The 25,797-nt window shown below is 47.3% G+C and overlaps 1 protein-coding gene across 1 annotated transcript in view; it reads left to right on the forward strand.

The window, feature by feature from the left end:
- The window catches only part of ADAMTS9 (ADAM metallopeptidase with thrombospondin type 1 motif 9), an 81,236-nt gene that overhangs the window by 25,167 nt on the left and 30,272 nt on the right, over positions 1 to 25,797 (forward strand). Inside the window, 16 exon segments of the mRNA XM_086618925.1 lie at positions 6,255 to 6,436; positions 6,543 to 6,679; positions 7,307 to 7,424; positions 7,689 to 7,784; positions 10,634 to 10,800; positions 10,910 to 11,039; positions 11,645 to 11,771; positions 13,508 to 13,718; positions 14,411 to 14,575; positions 15,729 to 15,893; positions 16,765 to 16,884; positions 18,702 to 18,806; positions 18,952 to 19,119; positions 19,315 to 19,599; positions 20,255 to 20,416; positions 21,011 to 21,187. Coding sequence (XP_086475051.1) covers positions 6,255 to 6,436; positions 6,543 to 6,679; positions 7,307 to 7,424; positions 7,689 to 7,784; positions 10,634 to 10,800; positions 10,910 to 11,039; positions 11,645 to 11,771; positions 13,508 to 13,718; positions 14,411 to 14,575; positions 15,729 to 15,893; positions 16,765 to 16,884; positions 18,702 to 18,806; positions 18,952 to 19,119; positions 19,315 to 19,599; positions 20,255 to 20,416; positions 21,011 to 21,187 — 2,515 coding nt within the window.

Raw genomic sequence — 25,797 nt, forward strand, 5'->3', positions numbered from 1 at the left:
TGGGGTCCCGCTTCCAAAGGTGTTTTGCTTCCTCCAAAGCTGTGGATCAGAAAGGAGGAAGAAGGGAAGGAGCCATGCTTTTATTGATTTTTCACCCTTTTACCCCTGCTTTGGTTGCTTCTGCAGCTGTTCCTACAGGCCAGATCCTTTATATAGTTTTCTGCTGTTTATATTCCTGCTTTAGCTGGTTTTTGCAGCTTTTGGCTGCTTTTGCAGCTGATCCTTTATACAGTTACATGTCAGCTGGTGCAGACTAGCCAAACCTCAGCAGAAATCTGTGCCCTATTAAAAAGTGGCACTCAAAAACGTTTGCCATCAGCCTGGAATGCAAAATCCTGCCCGCTTTGAATTCCCACGGCAGGGAATTTTGCCGTGGGCTTTAAGGAGACGAATGTGTGGCCGGCAAAATATTAGTAATAGGTTGAGCAACTGGTATGAAAACAGACTGTTTACATAAATTGTGAACTGTGCTGGTTTCTGTTTAACTGCCTCCTTTCAGCCCATGAGAGCAAGAAGGGGGTGGGCAGGATGCTTTCCAGGCTCTCATTTGGACTGAGGCATGGAGAGGAGAGAGGGTCTGTGGAGCTGGTTGAATCAAGGGGTCTTAAAAAGATTGAGCAGGCAATTTTCCAGTTTCTCATCATTGGTGTTGAACGGCATATTGCCAAGGAAATTGCCGTTAGTGATGCACCAATGACAGTTACATCACTGCTAATGGGAGAACGGAGAGCTTGTTTCCTGTGGCACCGGTAGCGAAGGTGACAGGAGAGGCTGGCTCAGCGCAGCTGGGCGAGTGTCGAAAGAGAAGAGAAGGGCTGAGGCTAAGGAGTCAGACACCAGCATGTCAATTAAAATGATGCTGAGAAACACACAAGTGCAAAGTGCTGAGTTAGCACACGCCATATGGTCTTCCAGTAGCCATGGAGACACAAAAATAAAATATCTTTCCACACACAAAAATAGCTATGCTGCCGAACCTTTGGATGCTATCAGTGAGCAGCATTCCCATCTTCTGGAGAGGCATCTGTTTGGACCAATAGCTTTTTGTGATAGAAAATCTCTTTTATCCTAAAGGCTAGCTGAAGGATTTTAAATTTAGTTTTTTCTTATACTTTGTGTTTTATATCTTGGTGGTTTGTGAGGTGTATTGCTTTGACTGGGATTTGCAAGAGCACCTAAATACGCTAGGCACCAAGCCGCCTGAGAAATCCCCTGCGTTGTCCTTAATAGTGGTTATTTTCCAGACCCACTTTTGAGAGTGTGTAGCTGGCACTGGCCTCTTCTCCAGCCCCTCACAAAGTCTCCGTGGGGAGTCGGCTGTGCTAGCACTGTCCACAGAGCTTACACCGAGTCTATTCTGTCCCTGAAATTTGACATCGTAGTGTGGGCTCTCACCGTCTGCGTCCCCGGTACTGTGGGGGCTGCTGAGATGATGCAAGTGGATGAGACGCCACTGGATACCCTCCTGCCTCTCCACTTTTCAAAATCCTTCAAAATATATAGAATAGATGTAGCGTCTGTTTTTCCTGCATAGTAGAAGGCAGCAAACCAACCCAGATGCCTTGAGTAAGGTCTGAAATAGTTTTCATTAGGTCTTTCATATGCAAAGATGGGTTTGTTTTTTTGAAGCTTTTTCTGTGCATACGGAGCTAGGGTAGGATCTTGCATTCCGATAAAATATTGTGTTAAATCTCACATTGAAAATTACCCCCCTGCCATGGTACAGAAAACATAGCTGCAGCTCCTGCCTCTGTTTGTAATGTGCTCTGACACCTACGTGGATGAGTATCTTGCAGGGCTGTAGGAAGAGCTGTAAGCCTCCGAAACGGCAGCAGGCTGTGTTTTGACATACGCTGAAGGAATGTATTAGCTAGCCAGACCAGACCCTTCTCACCAAGATTGCCCACTCGGGAATTCAAGGCTGGCTGGTATAGACAAAAGCGCACAGCTGCGGCACGTCACGTAGGGGGTCTGTGATGCAAGCCCTGATTTTCAAAACAAGGCACAGCTGCAGAATTATGGGGAAAAGAGGTATTTCATAAGATGTCGATACCAGGAGCCCTGTTTTCAGGAATGGCTTTCTGGATGGGGGAGTGTTATCTCTAGATGTGAGTCTGATCACGTTTGTGTTTTAGTCCATCACAAAAGTTTCCACCTGTTCTGAAAGCTGAGCTTGATATGTAAACACATCTATAGATAACTCTGCTGGCCACTGGCAGCACATGTACCCATTCCCGGTCCCAGGGCTTCCCGGGATGCTGCAAAGAAGATCTCAAACTGATCTCTAGAGCTTCCTGGATTTTTCTGCAGTCGCTGCCTGAACACAGGCACATAGGCAGACGTGCAGATGGACACACATACCCCACAGTTGGTCTCTAGGGTCTTTTCTCCAGGGCTGAGCACATGCAAAGCACCCCCAAAACAGCGCATCTCGGTGAGATGCCTCTACCTGGTGCTCCTGGACTGCTGAGAGCTGGGCACTGCCTTAAGATCTGCAAGTGAAAGTGTTCAAGGTTAGTAATTGCAGATGATGCATTAAACATCGTATATTTAAGACCCGTTGGAGTGGGAGTGGGGATAGGACCCCACTGTTCCCCAGACCTGTCTGCTGTGTCCTCAGAGTTTCTGACGTGCTAGGAGGAAGACAACAAAGCCGGAGTGTCTACAGGAGCTTGTAAGGGGAATTATGCTCGATCGAAAGTGTGTCTAGACGGGCCGTTAGTTGATCAAGTAGATGATGCAGAGAGAAGGGAAATCGAGAGTGAAGAAGGAGGTTTCTCTGCATGCGCTGCATTCCCTTCTCTCTCTGCCGTACGTCATTGATGATATCCATAAAGATATTACGTAGTGTGAAGTATCCCGTATTCTTCGCGGCGCTGAAAATCGATGTTGTATGAGGCTGACTTATTTTTCAGGGTCAGCTCTTTCTGTTTACTCAGACTCTGTGAAAAACAATGCTGGTTAAAACACCCTAAAACTGTCAAGGTGTTTAGGGGCTGTTTTGAAATGTCAGAAGCATGAGCGTGCTTCAGCCCCGAACGCTGGCTGCGGGGAGATTTACTGCCACAGTTACAAAGCTGGCGGTCTGGCAACGTGATGGCAAGTTTTAGCATCCTTCAGTTTGTGTGTGTCCATGTGTTCAATGTTATCTCAATCTCATGGGTTATGTCTAGAGAAAAGGAATCTATATAGTAGCTTGAGATCTTGGATTTTGTTAGATATACCTTTAAAAAAAATAGGCTTCTGCATGTTCTTCTTAACTAACTTAATATTTGAAAGTCTCATTTTAATTAAGTTGATTTATATTGAAAGCAAGGTGATTTAAAATGTGTAATTGCAATTTTTTTAAACAAATGCCCTGCTCGAGGTTTGCATAATTTAGAGCCTTTGTCAAACCGGCAACAGTCCTGCTGCGGTATAAACACTTCCAAAGTCAAAATGATGAATCCTGTGAACTCCCCCATGAACAATTTGGGCTCACCGAGGTCTGGAGTGTGCTGCTGCCACAGCGGAGAAATTTCCCTCGGCGCTCTGTAGCGAGATGTTTGAGATGTCCCTTTGTAGCTGGAGGTAGGTATGCACCTGCATGGGAATAGTCTACGGAAAGGACTTCGGTGGTGAGAAACCCCCAGAAACTGCCATTGTGCCTGTGAGGCTGGAGGAGCCCAGATGTGTCCGGAGGGGCTGCTACCCTGGGTTAGCTCTGGAGGAGTCCCAAGAGTAATCAGTGAAATTAATTCAAGTTGTTTATCGTACCAAGGTGGAGAATAGACTAAATCGGTAGGAACCGGGTTTAGATTTGCTCTGACAGGAGCTGGTGTGAAACCAGTCCATAAACTGAAACCTACGCCGGGCAGTTACTTGGGCTTTTTATCACTGTTACTTGCTTAACTGTAACCACCAGTTACCCCTCAGCGTTTAGGATAGGACTTGGGGGATCAGCAGTGTGTATCTTGGTGAGGAGAGGGTGCTGGCAGGAAAAAAATCCCATGTGCGTAGCTGGTGGTGGTGCTCTGCGTCTCACCTGCGGCTGCTGGAGGAGGCAACTCCTTCTGCCAAACCCGTGAACGTCCCTAGCGTGGTGCTGATGGAGTACGGGCAAGTGTGCCTGCCCTTCCCTGCTTTGCAGGTAGTCTTTAGGGAAGCGCAAACCCCTCTGTGTGCCTCTATCTCCCCACTTGAGGAGAACTCTGCCACTCGAGCCACAAATAGTTTTTCAAACGTTAGAGTGAAGAATTGTTGTTTCTGGGAGAACAAGCACTGCTGGGCTTCATAGGTGGTCAATGTGTCTGTACTTCAAGAGATGCTAAGAAATTGTGTTTAGCTGTAGGAGCTGGTTGACTCGCTATGAGTAGAGACCTTCATACATATGCAAGGGGTTTTATCTCTCTGGTGTTAGAAGGTGCTGTGATTGCGTGTGGTGTGGCATCTCCATGCTAAGGGCAGGGATGCTTCCTGTTTATCACTCAGTTCATGTTTCAGAGGGTCACTGAGTGTGCAGACCAGCTTCCTTCCCTTCAATGGGAAGATGTGCTCTTCCAGCATCCCAGGGCACCGATGACCATCTGGTCCCACAGCGAGGCAGACCCGATCCTGAAGGAAAGCCCCTGAAGGGCAGGAGATGTGGGAGCCAGGACTTCAGCACCCAGCATGTTGCCTTTCTGACCTGCACTTCTTGCTAGCGCAGGCACTTGTTTTGTTCAGGGGCTGGGTAGAAGATATAGGGTTACTGGTTATTTTGCAGCAGAGGCTGGTGGTGAGCACAGACATCGTCTTGGACTTTGAGAGCTGCTCTCTTCCTTTGTACATGTGCCCTGGCACAATATGGTCAGGACATGGTGGCCTTGACTGCTCAGGATGCTCTTGCCGTCCCCTGTCTCCTCTGAAATGGTCTGTTAAAGGCAAGAGCCAGGGCTAACCTCAGGGGGGAGGCTTGCCCATGCTGATGGCTGAGGTGCACGTTAACTTCATCTCCTCTCGGTGCAGGTCCTAGTTGGTGATATTTTTTTCCCTTTTGGATAATTACAGCTTTGCCCAAGTTGACCCTGGCAACGTTTCATCTAGATTGCAATATCATTCCTTCTGTAACATCAGGGAAAAGCAAAGCTGTTAGGGTGGTTCTGCAGTTTTTGTCATGCATATTAATGGTGAGAGCTTGTAGAAGCCTCCGGCTTGCCCTCCCAATGTCATTTGAAGTTTCAGGAGAGACCAACAGAGGCAGTAGGGTGTTTTTGGAACATTTCAAACATGGTGCATCCTTTTTTATTTTATTATTACAATTCATTATATACACAGTTAGGCATATGAAATCTTGCCTGAATTCCTAGAAGAAACCTCCTTTGAACAGACAGTAAATAGGATAGCTTGTATCCCAAGGGTACTTTCCTCATTACCGTAGCTGAAAATGAGTCCTCACCAGAGAAGTGCCTCCTCTTGGGCCCCTCCGATGCCGTCCGTGCGCACCTCGCTCCTGCACCGCTGCTGACAGTGGCTGGAGTGGGAGAGACTTGTTCGGTCCCCGAAGCAAACTATTGTCTGGCAAAGGCTCCGTCTACGTACGAGGACAAAAATAGTTTTACAACTAGACCCCTGGATCTGGGAGTCGGGAAATTCAAAATGAGAATTCCTCCTAAGCTTATCCGCTGGCTTTTATGTGGCTTGGATGATACCACTCTCCCCAGTTTCTACCAGAGTCATCCTACTATAAAATGGGAGTGAAGTATTTATTGGCTGTCTTTGGTACTTTCTGGAATATGTGGAGACAAAGTTGTTTAAAAGTGTCTAGCATTAACTCTTCTACCATTTTGCCCTAGAAATCCCGAAGGACTAAGTGCCGCCTGGCCTTTCAGCCTCTGCAGGGAAGCCCTTTCTCCTTTCTGCCATGATGTTTGGTTATTTGCAACCTGCTAGATCAGATGCAAACTCTCAGCCACCAAATCCATAGGATTGATGGGGTTGGGGAGGGATGGTCTCGTATGGAACCCTCAGTGTGAAACTAAATCATCAGTTAGGGAGGAAGGTGCTTTTTCCTCTCTGACTTCTCTCGCTACTCTGCATTCATCAGAGAGCAAATATTCCCTTTTTCATCTCTTTTTAGCATCATGTATATGATCTTTTTTATTAGATATCTGCATAACCTCTCCTGCTGTCAGCCTGGGACATTAATCATAGACATGCACCATGACAGAGCCCACAAAATGGTGTTGTGAACCCTGAACAGGCTGCAGAACTGCAATCACGTCTTGTTTCCACAGGCCTAAAAACGGTGGGAAATACTGCGTGGGTCGTCGCATGAAGTTTAAATCCTGCAACACCGAACCGTGCTCGAAGCTGAAGAAGGATTTCCGGGACGAGCAGTGTGCCGACTTCGACGGGAAGCACTTTAACATCAATGGGCTGCCCACGAACGTGCGCTGGGTGCCCAAATACAGCGGCAGTAAGTGGCGGGCGGGGAACACGCAGATCCTGCCTCCCGCATCGCTGGGTCGGAGCGATGGTGTTGGGATAACGTGCTTCTGGTTTTTCCTCCCTCCCATCCCCAGTTCTGATGAAGGATCGGTGCAAGTTGTTCTGCCGGGTGGCGGGAAACACGGCGTATTACCAGCTGCGGGATCGTGTCATCGACGGGACGCCCTGCGGACCCGACACCAACGACATCTGCGTGCAGGGCCTTTGCCGGGTGAGTGTTTTCCCTTCTCTTTAGCGAGGGCGATCACAGTTCCACGTGGCAGGCTGATGCTCCCGCACCTTGCTCCAGCCAGTTATCGGTGTGGCCGCTTTGTGCTGGGGCTGCCGGCAGCATCCGCAGGCTCCGCAAACCCCGGCTGGTCTGAAGCTTGTGGCAATGTCCAGGGTTGCAGAAGAGTCGTGCGTGGAGGATGTCTGTGCGTCTGTCCTAAGTCACTGAGGGCTGGGGAGGTCTGAGTCCGCATCCAAACGATGCTTCCTTCTGTGCTCTGCCCCAATTCTTCCCGGTCAGACCCCGGAGCACTTTACGTTTCCATTCACCATTGTTTTTCATACTTTCCTCTATGGGAGCAACCAATGCAAGAAGTTTTCTCTAGTGAAGGGCATCGCCTGGTGCAAACGGCAGTTCTGGTTCTCACTTTGTAAAAAAAGCCTTTTGTTTGAAAATGGTGTGGGATGGCCACGCTGTAAATCAGCGGAAAAACGTGGGGAAGCAGAACAATTTGTCTCACGGCAATCTTTTGCATACAAAGCTTTTGCGTGCCTTAATTGGGAGGTTTGTAAATGCTGTTCTAGTCTGTATTTGCTCAATCTAGTTTTTTCAATTCCTCTCTTAAAGCAAGCTGGATGCGATCATGTGCTGAATTCAAAAGCAAGAAGAGATAAATGTGGTGTTTGTGGTGGGGATAATTCTTCATGCAAAACTGTTGCAGGCACATTTAACACGGTGCATTATGGTAAGAATCTGTTGCTAAAAACTTTATAGTGAAAAATGCGAGTCTATAAAAGCTATTACCACACTTAATCTCCAAAAACACTGATGTAGAATGCAAAATCCTTCTAGCTATAGCGTATTCCCTTTTATAACTATTTATGCTATCCCTAAATGAAAAGTATCGGCTTGTGTAATGTGAGGTGATTTTGCTCATTTCCTTTCCCCCTGTAAAAAGCAAATGAAATGTCTGTGTAATAGCCTTGACTTCCTGTTAAATCTCTTCTAGGCTATAACGTTGTGGTCCGCATCCCAGCTGGTGCAACAAATATTGATGTGCGTCAGCACAGTTACTCAGGGAAACCAGAGGATGACAACTACCTGGGTGAGTTGCAGTCCTTGTTTCAGTCCAGAACTCTGCTTTATTGTCTGGTTGTGGTGATACATCTACTGGCTGCTCTCTGCTAGGGAGGATGAAGAATTCATTTAAGGGAGGTGTTTTCTTATCAGTAATTTCTCTCACATGTCTATGAACCTCATTTTGCTCCTTCTTTTTGTTCATGCCATCCTTGATACAAAGCTTGGGAGGCTCTTAGGTTATAAGAAGTAACTCATTAGAATATCTGGGGCTGGGAAGGACTATGGAGCCCAGGCTGTGGGTGGGAGCTAAAGCACTAAGCTGGGAACCAAACAGGCTTCTGAGTTCTGCTGGAGTCTCCTCATTGCGACTTAACACATCTCTGCTGTCACCATGCCTTGGCTGGAGAGTAAATATGCCATACCCTGAAAGACGTGTGTGCAAACAAACCCAAAGAGAAATTATTTTCTATTCCCCTGAGAATAATGATTCTGATTTCACTTAGACTGAGCCCTTCTTGTCCCTGCCTGACAACAATACGTAACTGTAATGAAATACCCTGTTCCAAAGGTGTTGGTTTGATTTAAATTTAACAATAACTTGGCCTTTGGCTGTTGGACACTCATAGTCAAGGTTTTCTTTAATCTGTGGGTATGTCTCTAGAGCCAGATGAAAACGCTTGTGGTGCTGTGTGAGACAAGTCTGCTGCGCACACATGTCCTTTTAGCATGGCCATGTGTCTCTTTTCCACCATGCTGATCCGTAGTCCATAGAATCATAGAATGGTTTGGGTTGGAAGGGACCTTAAAGATCATCTAGTTCCAACCCCTCTGCCACAGTTCTGTTTTGGTTCGACAGCAGAGACAACACAACCACACCTTGCAACTGATGTTACACATGCCAGTTGAAGGCTGGTTTTGCCATTGAGCCCTGTTTGTGTCCCTCAGAGCCTGTCCAGGCTGCTGACGGAGCAGGGAGTCAGGCTGTGGCCCCTGGCAGTCCCAGGGAGATGATTGCTCTTCCAGCTTGATTCCTTCTCTTCAGCTCGCCCCATGGCTGGCACTGCCAGCTGCGCTCCAGTAGCACGGGGTCTGTATTTACATCCCTGTAAATACAGGCACTTCATCTCGTTTCGCCTCACAAAATCCCCAAGTTGTTGAGTGTTTTTGCAAAATATGGGGCGTAGCCTAAGTGCTCGCTGTAACTGGGTATGTTAAAAATGGGACTAGGCTGGTGCTTCCCAGCCTGTTGAAGGTAAAGGAACTCACTTGAGAAACAAGTAGAGGAGACTGTCGTGCACCAAAGGGAAACGGTGCTGACAGCTTTGGCTGTCACCTTGAAATGCCCTCCGTGTGGCTGGACCCTTCATTCAGGTTAAAAGCTGAGCGGGTCCTCCCTCTCCTCGTTCCCAGACGGAACAGGGGTCATGCCAGGCTGTCTGTCCCTGCACGCATGCGGCCGTTCACTTCCAGCCGCCTTGCGTAGTTTCTGCACGTTGACAGCAGCCAAATGAGATGGTGCAGCATGAATGCGCATTGATACCAAGAAACCCTTTCTGAGGTGTGATAGTTCTCCATCCCGGGGGAGGGAGATACGTTTCATTATTCATCTTTTCTAGAAGAATAATCCTCCCCGTGTTGTGCCAGTTCAAACTGGTTCACCCCAGAAGGAGCCCCAAAGAACTTCTCAGCTCTTCTTGGAGGGCCTTTAATCTTCTTGGGAAGCAATGAAGTCAAGTCGTCTTTAATGTTGCTTTAATATTGCTGGGAAAGCATCTCCTCACATTAGGCCTGACTAGAAGCAAATGAGAAGCGTGCATGTGTCCACTTATTTTGCAGCTCACTGAGTGTGAAATCCTGGGCCCTCAGTACTGTGAACCTTGTAGTTGCTTAACAATTTAGGAGGAATTTGATGTTGTCATCAAGTCCAAGACGTGTACCTACTGTTGTAGGAGATACAGCAAACGGGAAGGAATCCTTTAATGAGTTTTACTGCTGCCTGATGACATTAAAGCCTCCAAAGTGTGGAATTTGGTTGAGTATAGTGTCTGCTTTGTGAGTTTCCCCTCCATCTATGTCTGTCTGCTACTGAGCAGTGTTTTGCTTCATTATCTCTCCTCATTCGATGTAAAAACCTTCCCTTTGGTGTTTTGGTGTTAAGTTTAGATTTTTCAGTACAGAGGCTTTGTAGTAATGTAGCTGTGATGGGTGAAATGGTGGGGAAACTAACTTAGGAAATTAGCTACATAATCGCATTAGTGTGAAGTTGTGCAGCAGACTGCTGTTTTCAGGAAACTGTTCCTTTTATAAAGCATTTAGGCTTTAAGCCTTCGGTGCTTTCACATACCTTAAGATTTGGAATAATAAAAAGTACAGGGGGAGGAGAGAGAGAGGGAGATACTGACCAAACTCCCTGTAATTGTCTACTAGAAAACAGCGTTTGGGCAATTAGGGTACATACATTTACCCTAAGAACACACCTGGAAGCAAGAGAGGGGAGCCACCCGATCCTCGCTGCTAACAAAAAGCTTTGGGCAGGGGTGTGCGAGGGGATGCAGACCGCGTGCGCGGCGCGCAGCAGCCGGCCCGGCGTGCCTTTGGGTATCCCTCTGCCCTGGGTGATGGGGGAACTACTTAGCAACACCTTCAGGCGTTCAGCCTTCGTTTGTAACGAGGCTCTCCAGTGGAAAAAGGAGACGGCACAATGTCTCTAAGAGCTCTGCTGCTCTCTTTACATCCTTGTTCTTTGAGAGTGCCAGTGGGCTTTTCCTCCCACCCCGGTGAAAGGGAGGGAGCCCTGACAGCGCATGACCCACGTTATTATGTACGTATGAGTTAATTCTGCGTCTTTAGTTCTTGTTTTTTGCACCTATGCAGCCTTATCTAACAGTCAAGGAGACTTTATATTAAATGGAGACTTTGTCGTCAGTATGTTTAAAAGGGAAATCAAAGTTGGGAATGCTGTGATCGAATACAGCGGATCGGATAATACTATTGAAAGGATTAATTCTACAGATCGGATTGAGCAAGAAATAACGCTTCAGGTGAAGTATATGTTGTGCGTCTGGAAAAGTCTGCCCAGCATTATTGGACTGAAAACAGTGGGCAGCGAAGTCTGTTGGTTTACTCTGCTTCCTCTTTATTTCCCCTCAGGTTTTATCAGTGGGCAATTTGTACAATCCCGACGTTCGTTACACGTTTAATATCCCCATTGAGGACAAACCTCAGCAGTTTTACTGGAACGCGTATGGCCCGTGGCAGCCCTGCAGTAAGCTCTGCCAAGGTGGGTGCTTGGGAAGGCTTCAAAGAAGACACAGTTTTGTCCTGGATTCATCTGGGATCTGGGCAGTACTGTCAAATCCCTGTCCGTTTGCTTTCTTTGAGATCCTCACGTTATAGGCAGGATTGTTTCGCTGGGCCGCAGTGGTAGATGCTGTCACACAAGGTGTAGCACTGCTCTGCTGCTTCTTGGACCAGGAGCAGTCCAAGGAGCAGGGCACCTTTGCAGCCCCCTCCGAGCCAGGTAAGCCGTGCAACCTGGTTTGCAAACGAGGAAGCACATGCGCAAGAAAGGTTATGTGGCATTTTCTAAGGATATTCCTCCAAAAAATAAAGGCATCAGTGTCTGTTCTGGGTCTGACGCCCAGTCGTTACCCCCCGCCAGCGCTGACCCTGCTAACGGCATGGAGCTCTGCCTGCGTCCCCCTCGTCTGTGTTAGACCCTTTCTGCTCTTCTTCGAGAGCCTTAACCCCCTCCCTGTTTCTGAAAGAGATTTAAAAGCGTGATTAAATATCTCTTAATTGCTACTGTACAAGGAGTAAGAGAAATAACTGATTTGATTGCTTTCCTGTACGGCTTAAAAAAATGTCCTTTTGTTTTTTGTGTAGGAGACCGAAAAAGGAAACCAGTGTGCACGAGAGAGTCGGATCAGCTCACAGTGTCGGACCAGCGATGTGATCGCATTCCCCAGCCTGAGCCCATCACTGAGCCTTGTAGTACAGAATGTGAATTAAGGTGCACTCTACTCAGCCACGTGTATACATTACACCCTATATTTATTGTTTACTCCTCTTTCCTTTCACATCTCACTGCAATTCCTTTTCTCACTTGCTTGTATTAGATTTTAAAAAAAGAAAAGGATTAGCAGTTGCCTCTTTGTCAACCAAGAGGGATTGACACCCACCAGCTGTGCTTTGAGAGGCACTTTTCTACATTTTCGCATTTCTCTTGTTGGATTAAACTTGTACAAACTATAAAAAAAATTCACCTAATGTTGAAAAATCTCCCTGTGCAATACAGTGCCTGAAATTCACATCTGCCTAGATCAGAAATGCTTAGCACCGTCCTACAAACAGCCTGCAAAGAGGGAAAAACATATGCTCAAAGCAAAAGAGTAACTAAAACTTGGATTTATTATCATTCGCTTAAAGCAAAGAATGGGCTTAAGCGTAGAGCAGGTTTGGGGCTGTCCCCAGACAACTCCTGGCGAGCTGGAATTGATGGAGCATGGCCTAAATCATTGCAACCCGTTTTCCCTTAAATAGCAATCTGTTTTCCTTCCTGGAGCTTAAATATGGTGGCATTAAATGGCTGCTGGTGAAGTAATTCAGATGGCCGCGTTTCCCAAGGGGTTTCTCTGGCTGCCTTCAACCCGGGGCTCTATAGAGGCTGTATAGGGGCTGTAGGTCAGGTTGTCGCGGTAACAGCTGTTGCCATTGCAACAGGTTGGAAACTTGAGAAGGGCAAATGCAGGAGTTTGAAAAGCAGGCAGGGACGTGATTGCTCCCACCCGTCAGGAGCTATTGACTCCAAATCCCCTTGATCTTATTCTTCTCCTAGCTGGGCTGAAGTTTGCTCTCTGGGCTTTGGAGCGGGGCTCCACGCTCCCCACACAGCCCCTTGCAACAGCCCGACGGTCTCCAGGACCCACAGGGGACATCACTGCCTCCTTCCCCAGGAGCCATCCTTGTGAGGCTATCAGCTCCTGTTGGCTCCAGGGTCTCCAGCATCAACTTGGATCAGATCTCATGTCCGGTGTCTCTAGCCAGAGCTGAGGCCGGGGCTGATGTAAAGCAAGGGTGTATCCCCAGGTGGGTCCTTGAGGGCCACCAGCGCTGGCCCTTGCTGCCCTCCCCAGGAAGGAGGCACCAGGGTGGGAGTCCATCCAGAGAGGACAACCCTGATTCCCACTGGTGTGTCTTAAAGCAAAGAAATTCGTTCACTCTTTGGAGAGCTGAAAGTGTTATGCGGGCATCCTGCCTCGTGGAATGCCTTGTCACACCTTTCAAGCCTGTGCAGGTCGTTTTCTGATGCTGTGTTTTTCAGCTTTTCATTTTTAGAGGCCAAGGTGGCTCTCCTGCAGGGAAACGTGGGGTAGAAAGCCTCCAAAGCACTGCTCCTTGCTCGGCCATGGGTTCTCCCCGCCGCCTCGCATGGTCCTGCAGGGTCGTAGCATGGCTTTGTTGCCTGTAAGAGTGACCTGGTGACAGTTCCTTCCTGGCAAGGAGCAATGCCAGGGTTAATTGCCTCAGGTTTTTGGAAGCCACAAAGCATTGGGAAATATTGTAAAGGGCCAAAACTTCCAGTTCAAGAGTATATATTCCTTATTTATGTCAAACACCCCTGAGCATGTTACCTGCAGAGTCTCAAAGCAACTTCTGCCTCCTCTGATCTTCTCCAAGACAGGTGCCTTCATGCGGGGTGGTGGGTCTTTGCCACGCCAGGGCTGACATTTGCTTTCCCGGGCTCAGGTGGCACATAGCGAGGAAGAGCGAGTGCACAGCGCAGTGCGGGCTGGGCTACCGCACCCTGGAGATCTTCTGCTCCAAGTACAGCAGGCTGGAGGGGAAGATAGAGAAGGTCGATGACCGCTTCTGCAGCAGCCAGCCCAAGCCGAGCACGAGGGAGAAGTGCACTGGAGACTGTAACGTGGGCGGGTGGCGGTACTCGGCCTGGACCGAGGTAAGGGATGCTCAGCAGTGTGGCAGGCACTGTCTCCTGCTCCCGTGGGGCTGTTGGGCTGTTTAGGTTGCCCACAGCGTAACAAAGTTGGCCACAGTGATTCCGCTTCTGTCACTTTTACTGGAGAATGCTGTTCCAAATCAGCCTGATGCTCCTTATTTTCCTCTGCAATGAGTTTATACATTTAAGCATCCTAAGGTCTGTCTTCTTTAGGCTGAGCCTTGCTGGCTGTCTTCTCCCATCATAGAGAGAAGAAATTTGAAATTTGTTTCTTTTACACCTTTTTAGCAGAATATTCCAGGCACTGACAGAATGACGAGCCTGGAGCTCTCCAGGGAGGGCACAGTGAAGTTGGGCAGGCTGGTTAGACAGAATTAATCTCTCCTGAAATGCGAGCAAGCAACAGCCATTTGGGAGAACTGAAAGGCAACACTTGTAAAAGTAACAATGGGATATAACCCAAAGTGAATTTGTGAAACTCATTGCTGCGATATTTATTAAGCTTAGCAAGATTGAATTTTTAAAAGAATATATAAAATAACAGCTTGTTACTTAAAGTACAGATTGTTCTTCTGGAGGTTTTTTGCAGTCTCTTCACAGTCCTGGCTGCAAGGAGGGGAGAAGGAAATAAACGGGCTCTTGGCCCATAATAGAGTGGCAGAAAGTATTTACTCTGTGTCCCTCCTTCCCAGTGCTCCAAGAGCTGTGGCGGGGGCACGCGGCGGCGGCGAGCCATGTGCGTGAACACCTACAACGACGTCCTGGACGACAGCAAGTGCAGTCAGCAGGAGAAGCTGACGGTGCAGCGGTGCAGTGACTTCTTGTGTCCCCAGTGGAAAACTGGCGACTGGTCCGAGGTAGGTGCTGGTCCCTGCGGTGAGCCCACCCTCCTGGTCCTCCACCCCGAGGGGCTGGTGCTTGCAAAGAGATAGCTCTGTCCTTGTCCCTGCTCATCCCTCATGTTTTGTTGGTGCCTCAGGGTGTGGTGGCACCGTGTCCCCTACAGGTCTCCCCAAGCCTGTGCACAGGGAGGCTTGAGACAGACAGCAAAGTTACTGGCCATGTCACCGCTCGCCAAGTGGCCCTTCCCCTCTCTGCCAAGCCCTACGGGGCTAATTCCTCTCCATCCTGCTGTAATTTCTCCCCAGTTTTTCCACAGTTCTTCTGCAGCTTTGAGAAGGAAAAATACCTTCTGCCCTGATTTTTCCTCGAGATTGTCCTCATGAGCCCTGGCAGCTCCAGCTGTCGCTGGAGGGCAGGATTTCACCCTGCTAATGTCTTGTTCAGCCCTCTCCCTGCTCTTTATTATCATTCCCTTTTCCACTGCTGCTGGTGTCCTGTGCAATGCAACAAAACCATATCTTGATAGGTGTTTCCCTGCAGCAGGACCAGGGATGAGGGAGAACAGTATTCAAAGGCTTCCCATCACCTTTGCGGCTAAATAGCTCTCATTTCTGTGAATCATGTTCTTTTTAGGAAATAATGAAAGCAATGAAGCAGGAACAGGGATTGTTCTCTGCAAAATATCTGTCTTCTGGGTCAAGCTGCTGGCAGTCCAGGCCATGGTGGGGTGGTGGAAGAGGCACTTACAGCATATGGGGAGCTGAGACCCTTGAACCAAACAAAATTTTTTGCAAGCCTTTGGCCCCCTGTTGCGCACAGATAAAGCCCTGTTGGGTGCTGCTGTGGCTTTGCCCTGCATCTTACTGGTACTGGAAGTAACAAACCGTCACGGTCTCGCTTTGTCCATGCTGAAGGGTTCCAGCCCGGCTGTGCTCTCCGTGCTCCAGCCTCTGCTTTGGAGCAGCTCCTGAGAGCGATCCTGTCTCACTGCAAGATGCTTGTGCTTTTCCCAGCACACATGGTCGTTAGCTAAATACCCACCTCTCAGCACCAGTTTTTAAGCAGTAGTTGCACTGGGTCTCCAGGTTTATTTTTTAGCACCGGGGTGGGTGCTGAGCTGGCAGCACATCCCCAGCAGCGCCTGAGCTTGGGCTTTACTCCTGGCAGTGCCTGGTCACCTGTGGAAAAGGGCATAAACATCGGCAGACCTGGTGCCAGTTTGGAGAAGATCGGTTAAACGACAGGTTTTGTGATCCCGAAACGAAGCCGGAGTCAGTGCAGACGTGCCAGCAGCAGGAATGTGCTTCGTGGCAAGTGGGGCCGTGGGGTCAGGTACCGCGGGGCTCCTGGCTGGTGGGACGTGGGTGCCGGTGGCCAAGGCTGGGTGCTACCCATTCATCCAAATTCAGTGGCGTAACTGTGTTAATTGATTTGCACACCAAAGCAGCCCTCCCTTCGCTTGGGTTCAGTGGATGGGCAGCAACAGCAGTACCTGCCCTTTGTGCTAAATTTAATCTGTGTCATGCTAAGTTGGCAGTGGTTTTAGAAAAAAAAAAGAGTTTCCAAGGTTACGCTCCTAAATCCATATTTAGGAACGTAAATATGTGGCCTAATTTTCACAGAAAAGCTGCTGCCATTGAATAGCTGTTGTTGCTTTTAATGTTTTCCAGTTTCTGGGTTGGTGAGGGTTTTTTTTAATTATTTTCTGTTAAAATACAAGTTGCTCATTTCTCCCAGAGTGTTGTGGCATCTCCTTTTCCACAAAGCTGTTAGCTCTTGACTTAAAAAAACAGCAACAAACCCAGACCAGTCATCCCAGTCAGACTTATTTCCCATCAGCAAAATTATTCATTAGCCGCTTGTGCTACTGTGGGGCTGAACAACCAGTTTTAAAGAAAGATACGATGCAGGTTCTACCAGACCATGATTTACTCTGTGCAGCAAAGTAAATCATTTAAGTGCTTGCGCCTTCGTTCCCGAGGAAGCAAGTGAAGCGTGCGAGGCTCTGGTGGGTGCAGTGAGTTAAAACTTTGACCTAATTTAAAGCTGAAATGCATGAAGTGGAGAGAAACCAGAAGGGAAGCTGGGTTTTATTTTTGCTGTTCATGCTACGTGCCTAAACATAGGCTGGGCTGATTAATACTCCTTAACCAAAGCAGCTACTCAGACCTGGCACTTCTTTCTCCTGTCTGTCCTCTCCCAGTGCACCATGACTTGTGGCCAAGGCTACCAGATGAGAGCGGTGAAGTGTGTCGTGGGCACCTATGTGTCGGTGGTGGATGATAACGAGTGTAATGCTGCAACCAGGCCAACAGATACCCAGGTAAATCCTGCTGTCCTGTCTCCATCTTTTGCCAGCATGGTTATGGAAGCATCCAGGCTGAAGCTTCAGGGGATGTCTTACTGCCACGAAGGCTTGCTCTGAATGTCAGCCCATGCAGAGCAGTGTCTTGGTCTGCTCTGTGGCTGTTGGAAAGGTGCAGCACAGCACCCTGTGTTGGTAGAAGTGAAACAGAACCTGTGCTCAGGAGGCTGCCATCCAGACCCTCTCCGTGTGGTTAACATCTGTGGTGAAGCACCAGATGGCCAAAAAGGCAACGGAAAACTTGTTATGAGGCCATCAAGATTTCATGGGGTAAAGATCACCTTTGCTTATGGTTTATATCTATGGGGCTCTAGTCACAGGACGGAATATAGGAGAGACTGTCCACATTCGGAGATAAGGCTGGTCTCTAAGAGCTCGTGAGCTGAAGAAGAGGCGGTAGATGAACACGGGAAGACAACCGGGGACCAGAAAGATAAGATGAGACAGTATTTACTAGCCTCAGAGGCTGAGATCTCAACACAGCAGACACTTCCTTTGGCTTTGCATGGGGTCTGGGGTGCCTGGCTGGGATCTGGGCCCGCTGGGCTGCAGGACTGTTTCTGTGTGGTACAAACGATGGCCAGGGGCCATCATTTCTTGCCTGTTGCACATGACAACATTGTGTGTGTACCAGCTGCAATTCCAGACACATTCCCTGTGGCTGCATAAATTGAGAAATGTTGCACAGCCTTTGCAGATTTGCTGAAGAGGCTTTCCATGCTGTGTTCACTGGTACTTGGAAGCAAATGTGTAAATTCCCATTTCAAGCAGAGGATGTGTCCAGGGCGTCTGAAGGAGTGGAATAAAACAGAACATTACCATCTATCTGTCATCTGGGAGAGTCGTAGTGCCAATGTCCTGCCCAGCTTCAGTCCTTCATGACTTCACAGAGTTTAACTAAGGCCACAGCAATTAGGAAAGGGCTGTTTTTCCCATGTATGGAGACCAAATGCACTACAGTCAAGGGGTAACAAACCCACTTGTCATCAGCCATCGCTTGGCATGCACGTCTGCAGTGTAAGTAAAATCATAGCAATGCGGAAACCATCCATGCCGTTTGTCAAGAGCCACTCTCCCTCACAGGGACGATCAGTATTAATTTCCTTTTTGGCAATGACTGCTCGTAAGCTCACGGAGTAAAGTCATGGCTATTCATCATTTCTGTCACCAGGCCTCCCAGGAGGTCCAGGCAGGACCAGAGCCCTCCTGTTAGGCGCTGTACCAAGGCTGGGCAGAATGACATGCCTGTCCCCAAAACCTCGTGTGCTTAGTGTGTGGTGAGGATCAACACATGGGTATAGGTGGTCTGGTGGGCTGCAGGGAATCGAAGGGCTGCAATCAGCCCAGCAGCATAACCTTTATTAAGTGTGATGCAGATCTTGTGCTGAAGGAAGGGAGCTTTGAAGAGAGATAAAGTTGCTGCACCACAGATGTGTTCATACCAAAACTCTCTTAATGATCTTTCATCTTTTGCCTCAAAAGCATCTGGTTTTAATGCATGGAGATGGCACACGGTTATGGGAATCCCTATTGTAGAGCTCCTAATAAGTCAAAAAATCTGCTGAGGGTTCTGTGTATGAAGCCCTTGGGATATCAATGCCAAGTTTTGCTGATTCACCAGGAGGACGCAAGGAGAAAGCCTGCCAACACACAAGCTTGCAGGTTGCAGATTTTCAAGACGTGTTGTCCATAATTACATTGAAGAGGAGATGGTTTAACTGAAACATCTGCAAATTCTTTATTTCCCTCTTTTCCCTCGTGTATTTCATGTACAGGACTGTGAAATAGCAGCATGTCCTCCCCATCCAAATAGTCCCGAAGCCAAGAGATCCATATCGGGCGTTCATAGGACGCAGTGGAGATTTGGATCCTGGACACCGGTAAGTGTGTGTCTAATACTTTCAAGATTATTTTACAGTAGACAACATGATATTTTTAAGTGCATTTGATCAGCTTTTTGTTCCAAAGCCCTTGTAAATATATATCAAGAAACTTTCTAGTAGAGTGTTTCTTGCTCTTCCCTAGTGCTCTGCAACGTGCGGGAAGGGTACTCGCATGAGATACGTCAGCTGTCGGGATGACCAGGGTTCGGTGGCCGACGAGTCAGCTTGTTTCCACCTCCCAAAGCCGTCAGCCACGGAAATGTGCACCGTGACGCCGTGCGGGCAGTGGAAGGCCTTGGAGTGGAGCTCTGTAAGCATCACGCTGGCTCTTGCAGGAGAGACTTGTAGACCTCGTTGCTGGCAACGTGTTTCATTAACCTGTCACACTTGTCTTTTTATAACTGAGGAGATTAAGCTTTTCTGCTGTTTTTTATTAGCATTAGCTGTCTGCCTGGTGTTCAAAGCTGGAAATATGACCATATCTCCTTTTCCCACTGTAACACAGTGCTCGGTGACTTGTGGTCAAGGTAAGGCAACGCGACAAGTGATCTGCATCAATTACAGTGACCAGCTGGTGGATAGGAGTGAGTGCGATCCAGACGACCTCCCTGCCACTGAGCAAGACTGCTCCATGTCTCCTTGTCATTCAAACAGCCATGACTACGGCAGGCCCATCCATCCTTTCCTCTATCCGGATCATCGCCTGAAACTGCACCCCGGAGGCAGCCCGAACCGTAACCGTGCACATATACCGGGAGGCAATCAGTGGAGGATTGGCCCCTGGGGTGCTGTAAGTGCCCTGATTTTTTTATTGCTGTTTTTTTTTGTGTTTTGTTTTTGTTTTTTCCCTCTGGACTAGTCCACGCTTTTCTTAAGGTCATCATGCAGGATAAAGAGGGACCCTTCTCCCCGCTTTCTGCTCTCTGCTCACACGAACAAGTGTTGCAGTAGGGTGCAGGCATCACTTCTCAGCCTCTCATGCCTCGTATCTCCGAGGCTTCCCAGGCAGAAAGCTGACGGCATCATTTTCCATGAGGCAAAGGCCAACGTCTGCTTCTTGGCTGTCTCCCGGGACGTTTACAGCTGTGCAGAGCTGTTGCCAAAGCACAGCAGAGCCTTAATGCCAGCTCCTCTCACCCCGACCAGTTTGCAGCGCTTTATCACGGAAGTCCCTAAAGGGAATTAAGCACAAATGGGATGTTAAGCACTGCATTGAAGGCAGTGGGGATTACTCACCTGCTTAAAACTAGGCTCATGTTTATTTTCTTTGCTTAGTCAGCACCTAAGTCATTGCACTGCTATTAGTAATAGCTGGGTTTTGAAGTTAATGCTGCCTGTTAGCTGTATTAACTTTTTAGCGGTGCATTCCCACGGTGCAAGGAAGGAGCTGGGAATGCAAAATTTTTCCTGGACTCAACGGAGCCGTGGGCAATTTTGTCTTCCAGTGCTCTAGCACGTGTGCGGGGGGATTCCAGCGGCGGGTCGTGGTGTGCCAGGATGAAAACGGATACACCGCGAATAACTGCGATGAGAAAAGCAAACCCATGGAGCAGAGATCGTGCGAATCTGGCCCCTGTCCTCAGTGGGCTTATGGCAACTGGGGAGAGGTGAGTGTGCCATCCATCCTGCGCTCTCTGCGCAGGGGAAGGCTTTCATTAGTGGGTGGCTGAAAAATGGGAGAGGAGAGGGATATTGTGGTGTCATTTATTAGAAAGATTGGAGCATGAAAGGGAGCCTCTGATAAATGAGCGAACCCTAGCAACTGCTTGGTCGTGTTTTCCTTTCCATTTCTCATGGGAAAGTTTTTTCTTCTCTATGAAAATCAAGACTTTTGTTGTTTTTTTTTTTTTTTCGTTTTAAGAGAAGTCTAATTTAACTGAAGGCCTTTTTTCTTAATAAAACCACTGCTCCCTCCTGAAAATCCATCTGAGATGAGCAATTAGAGACATTAACCTCCAATATCACGTTGGGTCTGGCAGTATCATTGCGGAGCAAAACGAACAGCTTTAGGAAGAGAGAAGCTGAAGCAACTGATGCCTCGTCTGAGGCTCGTGCAACGTTTAAGGGGATTTGGCCAGAGTGGGTTGGTTGGAAGCAGAAACAATGGTCAGGTCTTGAGAGGTGCTAGTGCTTCCAGCGACCGGTCAGCAGTAGTTTTTGCTGCCCAGACAGTGATTGCTCTGTCCTCTGCTGACTTCCAGTGCACGAAGCCATGTGGGGCAGGGACAAGAACACGGCTGGTGGTGTGCCAGCGCCCGAATGGAGAAAGGTTTACAGATCTGAGCTGTGAAATCCTTGACAAGCCGCCAGACAGAGAGCAGTGCAATGTGCAGGACTGTCCTAGAGATGCTGCCTGGAGCGCTGGTCCTTGGAGCTCGGTACGACCGTAAACTTTCTCTTTGTGAACTGTTTTGTGGATATCCAGTAACAACAGATTTAATTTGCTTCGAACCAAGGTGCTAATGCTTCATGTCTTAAAACTGCACTTAAAGAGGATTATTGACAATGTATTCAGAATAACACCTGTTCAGGAAGGGCTTACATTAGGGGAGCTCAAGTCCTTTAATTTAAAAGGCACTTTCTGCTAAGTAGCCACCTTTGTCCATTTTATTACACCATGCGAGCGCTGTGCATTAGGAGTCTTGGTTCTGACGGAGTTCTTTGCATGTGGATTTAAGCCTGGCATTTAAGCAGTACGGTTCCACTGAAGTTACATTGTTCTGATATTTGATGGTAATACCACACTGCGCACCCACTGATTTACCAGTCGCGTGTTCTCTGCCAAAAGCGAGATGACAGGGGAAAACGTGTACCAAATTGCATCAACTCCCAACCCTGTACAAGTGTGTATAGATGTGTGTGCGTGTCCCTACCAGCCGCCACACACAGCTATGTAGAAGCACGTGTGCGTTCACACCCGTGCTCTGTTTCTGTTCCTGTGTATATACAACACGAGTGCAATGTACTGTGCACAGGCACCCGTGAGCTGTTCTCATGCATCTCTGGTTCTGGAGAGTTATCACCTGGCCTGATCTCCAGCTGCTGCTCTAGATAGTGTTAAGTCAGCAAGAGATCAGCAAGGTGGTGGAAGGCTTAAAGCCCTGGGAGTTTTCTAATAACAAAATAGTGTTTGGAGCAGAGGTGTCTTTGCTGCTGGAGGAGTCCGCTACAGAGATGCTCTTGTGAGGGCAGAGCAGCCCTGAACCAGGGGGCTGGGATGCTCTTTTGGGTCCCACAGCTTTGAAATTCTCCCTGCCTAGAGCAGCACCTTCTGCCAGGCGTGGAGCACCAGTGCTCAGCACAGTTTTGCTGAGCCCTTTTCCAAGGCGAGTGCTGCCTGGCACGTTTCTGGCACGCTGGAAACCACAGACCTGCCAGTTTTGGAGTGGCCTTCAAACAAATGTCGACCTTTATTGTGTATTTTGTTATAAAAGCATTTGAAGAAGATTTTAAAAAAAGATATTAATTTGACTCAAAAGCACTTTATAAGGATAAAAAAAAAAAGGCCTGTTGGTAATGTATTGGACTTCCTTGATTGTCATGGTTTGAAAAGTCGTCTTGCTAAAACATACCACGCTCTCGTTTCTGCAAGTGCTTTCAGTAACGCGGATGCCTTCAGTAACGCTCCTCAATGTTTTTATCATACCTCAGTGAGTTATGCAATAGCCATAAAACTGCTGAACTGGTGTTTATACGGTGCTTCACCAGTACAAAGGACAGTGATATGGAATATTTCATCGGAGGTGCTAATGTATCACTTGCACGCTGATATAGTTGGTGCTAAAGAGGAGCGAGGTGAGCTCAGCAGAGCTGGCCACCCCTGCGGTGGCTTCCCCGCAGAACTGCTGGCTGGGAGTTGCTGCCAACCTTTGTTACCTGTGCCGGACCATTTGCAGAAACCAAAGGTGTGGACAGAGTTGTGTCGTGGTTTTGTGTCGCTCAGCGTTCAGCCTCTTCACAGCTGTTGAGCAGCAGGCTCCAGGGCTGCATCTGCTCCGCTGTGTTGGAAATGCAGGGTGCAGTCCTGTATTTTGGTTTGGGGCTGGTTTTTGTTTTTTTGTTGTTGTTGTTTTTTTTTTTACCCAGGAAAAATTCCTTTGACTCTACTAAGCCGTATTAACTTTGGTGGGTTGTCCCTTGCTCGGTCTCCTGTGAGCAGGTGGGATGTCAGGCAAACAGGGCAGGGGCATCCTATCCTGCCTGCAGCATCTCCTCCTGGCTGCCCACGAGGCTCGCACCCCCCGGTTGTTGCCACAAAGTGACTTGATTTTTCAGGTCTTATGACAGAGGTGTCCTTTGGCTCTGACGTAGGGGACCCCAGAGCTGTTTGAAGACTGAATCATATCTATGGGGTCAAAAGGGCTTTGTGTCCCTCCTGCAAAATACTCCCCATATATGTCTACCTCGTGCTACTACTGTAGGTAGTAACATCCAAATTTTTTTCCTTTAGTGTGGTATCACGTGGATTTGCTTTAGCTCTGTCATCGGTTGCAAACATCATTCTGTAGCTGTACATACTTCATCTGTTTGGGATGGAGTGTCACTACCATATTTTTTTGGTCACTTTTGAAACAAGAGTATAGTATTAGCTGAAACTTTTCAGCAGTATGGATTTATGTATTTATGTAAAAGTGTATTTATTTTTCCAATATTGTTATTTAATTTTATATAAATATTGCTTACATTTACGATGTTTAATGTTAATGTTGAACAGTGGAAATTAAAGACAAGTAGAATGTAATCATAAATGAATTTGTATAATGATTTCTTGAGTCTTTTGCTAAAATCAGATCATATACTTAGTTTTGGTAACTTTTACTAAATTTTCTGAAATGTTCCATCTTTTGACTCGCTTTTATTTTACTTGCTTTGTTCTCCAACAGAAACTATCATTCTCAGTAATTAAACAAACACGGTTAAAAAGATGTGAATCACGAAGTTTGGATAACTAATTTCTTGCAAGCATCTGATTTGCTTAGCTTCACTCAAGTTTCGGTGAAATTAGTACTATAAAATACAAATTAAAGCAGAGAGGGTCTGAAGAATTCAACCCTCAGTCCTCAGGTGAAATTCCACTGGGATTTTATACAGTAAACAAGTGATTTTTACCTGGCTGGTTAAATCCAGATTTTAAAGACATAATTAAATGAATAAACAGATTCTATATGTAAATGATAATTTTATAACAGGAGACTGGTGAGATGCCTTGTCATTATAATGTGTGTTCAAAGAGGACTAAGGAGGCAACACTTCTATTTCCTTGCCTGTTTAAGAACATGTATTTAAACACTGCAGAATTGTATGCCATATGATAGACCTGACCTTTTTATTAAAATGATGCTTTAGAAAACATACAGAGGCTGTCACCAGGATACAGAGAGTGGTTTTTTTCTCCTCTGAATGCCTTATGGTATGAACACAGATCTCCATACACACTCTCGAATACCGAGAGGAAATCTCACCATGTTCTCTAGAATGAGGGAGATGTTCCCGGGAGGGTATTATCCATCGCTTCACTTAAAACCTGAGGCTGAACCCACTTCTCTCAGAGTAGATGCACTCCTTGCAATAATCTCCATGAAATTTTGGTGCTGTAGAGTTTACCATAACATAGAGCTGTGTCCTGATACAATTTATGAATAATGCTGAATTCACTTGTCGTGGGCTTCTCATTCTTTCCGAGTTAGGAAATGGGCACAGATAAGGTAAACCAATTCTATCTCCTAGTACCCTGTCCGGGTTCAGTCGGGTGAGTCATTTGGGCTTCGCTGCACTGGGACAGTAATCATTTGACTTTGACCTGTGGAAAACGGGCGCGTGGGGGGTTGTATTTGGTTTTCATGTTGGGTTTTTGTTTAGGGTCTTTTTTTTTTCTCCTAAAAGTATTTTAATTTTAAAAGTAATCTGCTTTTCCAAATACTTATCATTCTTGGGTATCAAAAGTTCTAGCTGCTAATGCAATGGTTGTGTAGCTCTTAGTGCCTGCAAAACAGCAGTGTGTACTTCCCAGCCCTTCATCAAATGGGCAGAAATGCTGGTATCTTAGTCTTTGAAGACCTTTTGATCTGACAATGAAGAACAATTTGAGTATTATCTAGCGAAGCTCCAAACTCTATTATCGTCGATGTGAATTCAGGTTTGGGTTAGGACAATGATGCCATATCCCCTTAGCCAGAGCTGGAAGCTGCTGGCATTGATGGCTTTGCAGGGCTCTTTGGCCATGCGCAGGGATGCAGGTAGTGGTGAAGGAGCTGTGGACTCAGTGGGAAGCGGGAGGACTGCCTGGCCAGCATCCATGTCAGGGAGCTGGTGCTCAGGAATTTTACTCTTAAGATTGGTGTTAATGGAAAGTTCAGGTTCTTTGTATTTAATTCTGTCAAAGCCCCAACACATTGTTTATAACATGTCCTCCCCATGAAACTGTCTGAAAATAGGCTGTTCAACAGCAATATTCTCCATGTCGTTGTCCTGATAGTATTCTTAGCAGGCAGAATGTCAGCTCTTGCTAAGGCAGAAGTGATAACCAGGGGCAGATTTGGTTGCAAGTGTGTATAACTCTGCTGTTCTCTTCCTCTCTTCTGCAGAAAATGAATTTGCTGTGACAGCAGCATTACTGAGCTGCTGTATGATTCTTTACGCATGTTTTTGCAATCACAAAGCTATCCTTGAAAATGAAGTGATGGGCATGTTGAACTCTGCAGTCACTCTGATTCACGTTGCTTTTTTCCATCCTTCGCTCATGTGGTGTTGGTTCAGGCTCTGAGACTGTGACAGCAAGTCTGTATTTCTCTATAGTGCCAGGTATTAGCAGAAAACTAATGAAAACAATCCTACCCCGAGAGCCTGTGGGAGAAGGACGAATGTTATCGCAGCAGAGGAAGGCTGCACGTACGGTCCCAGCACCCATAAACCAGGCAGAGGGATGCACTGGTGGCTTGCATGCCTTTAGAAAAACAGGTAGAAATAGATGCCTTAGTGTAGACTGAAT

Source organism: Tauraco erythrolophus, chromosome 12, assembly GCF_009769465.1.
Source record: "Tauraco erythrolophus isolate bTauEry1 chromosome 12, bTauEry1.pri, whole genome shotgun sequence".
Classification (NCBI taxonomy): Eukaryota; Metazoa; Chordata; class Aves; order Musophagiformes; family Musophagidae; genus Tauraco; species Tauraco erythrolophus.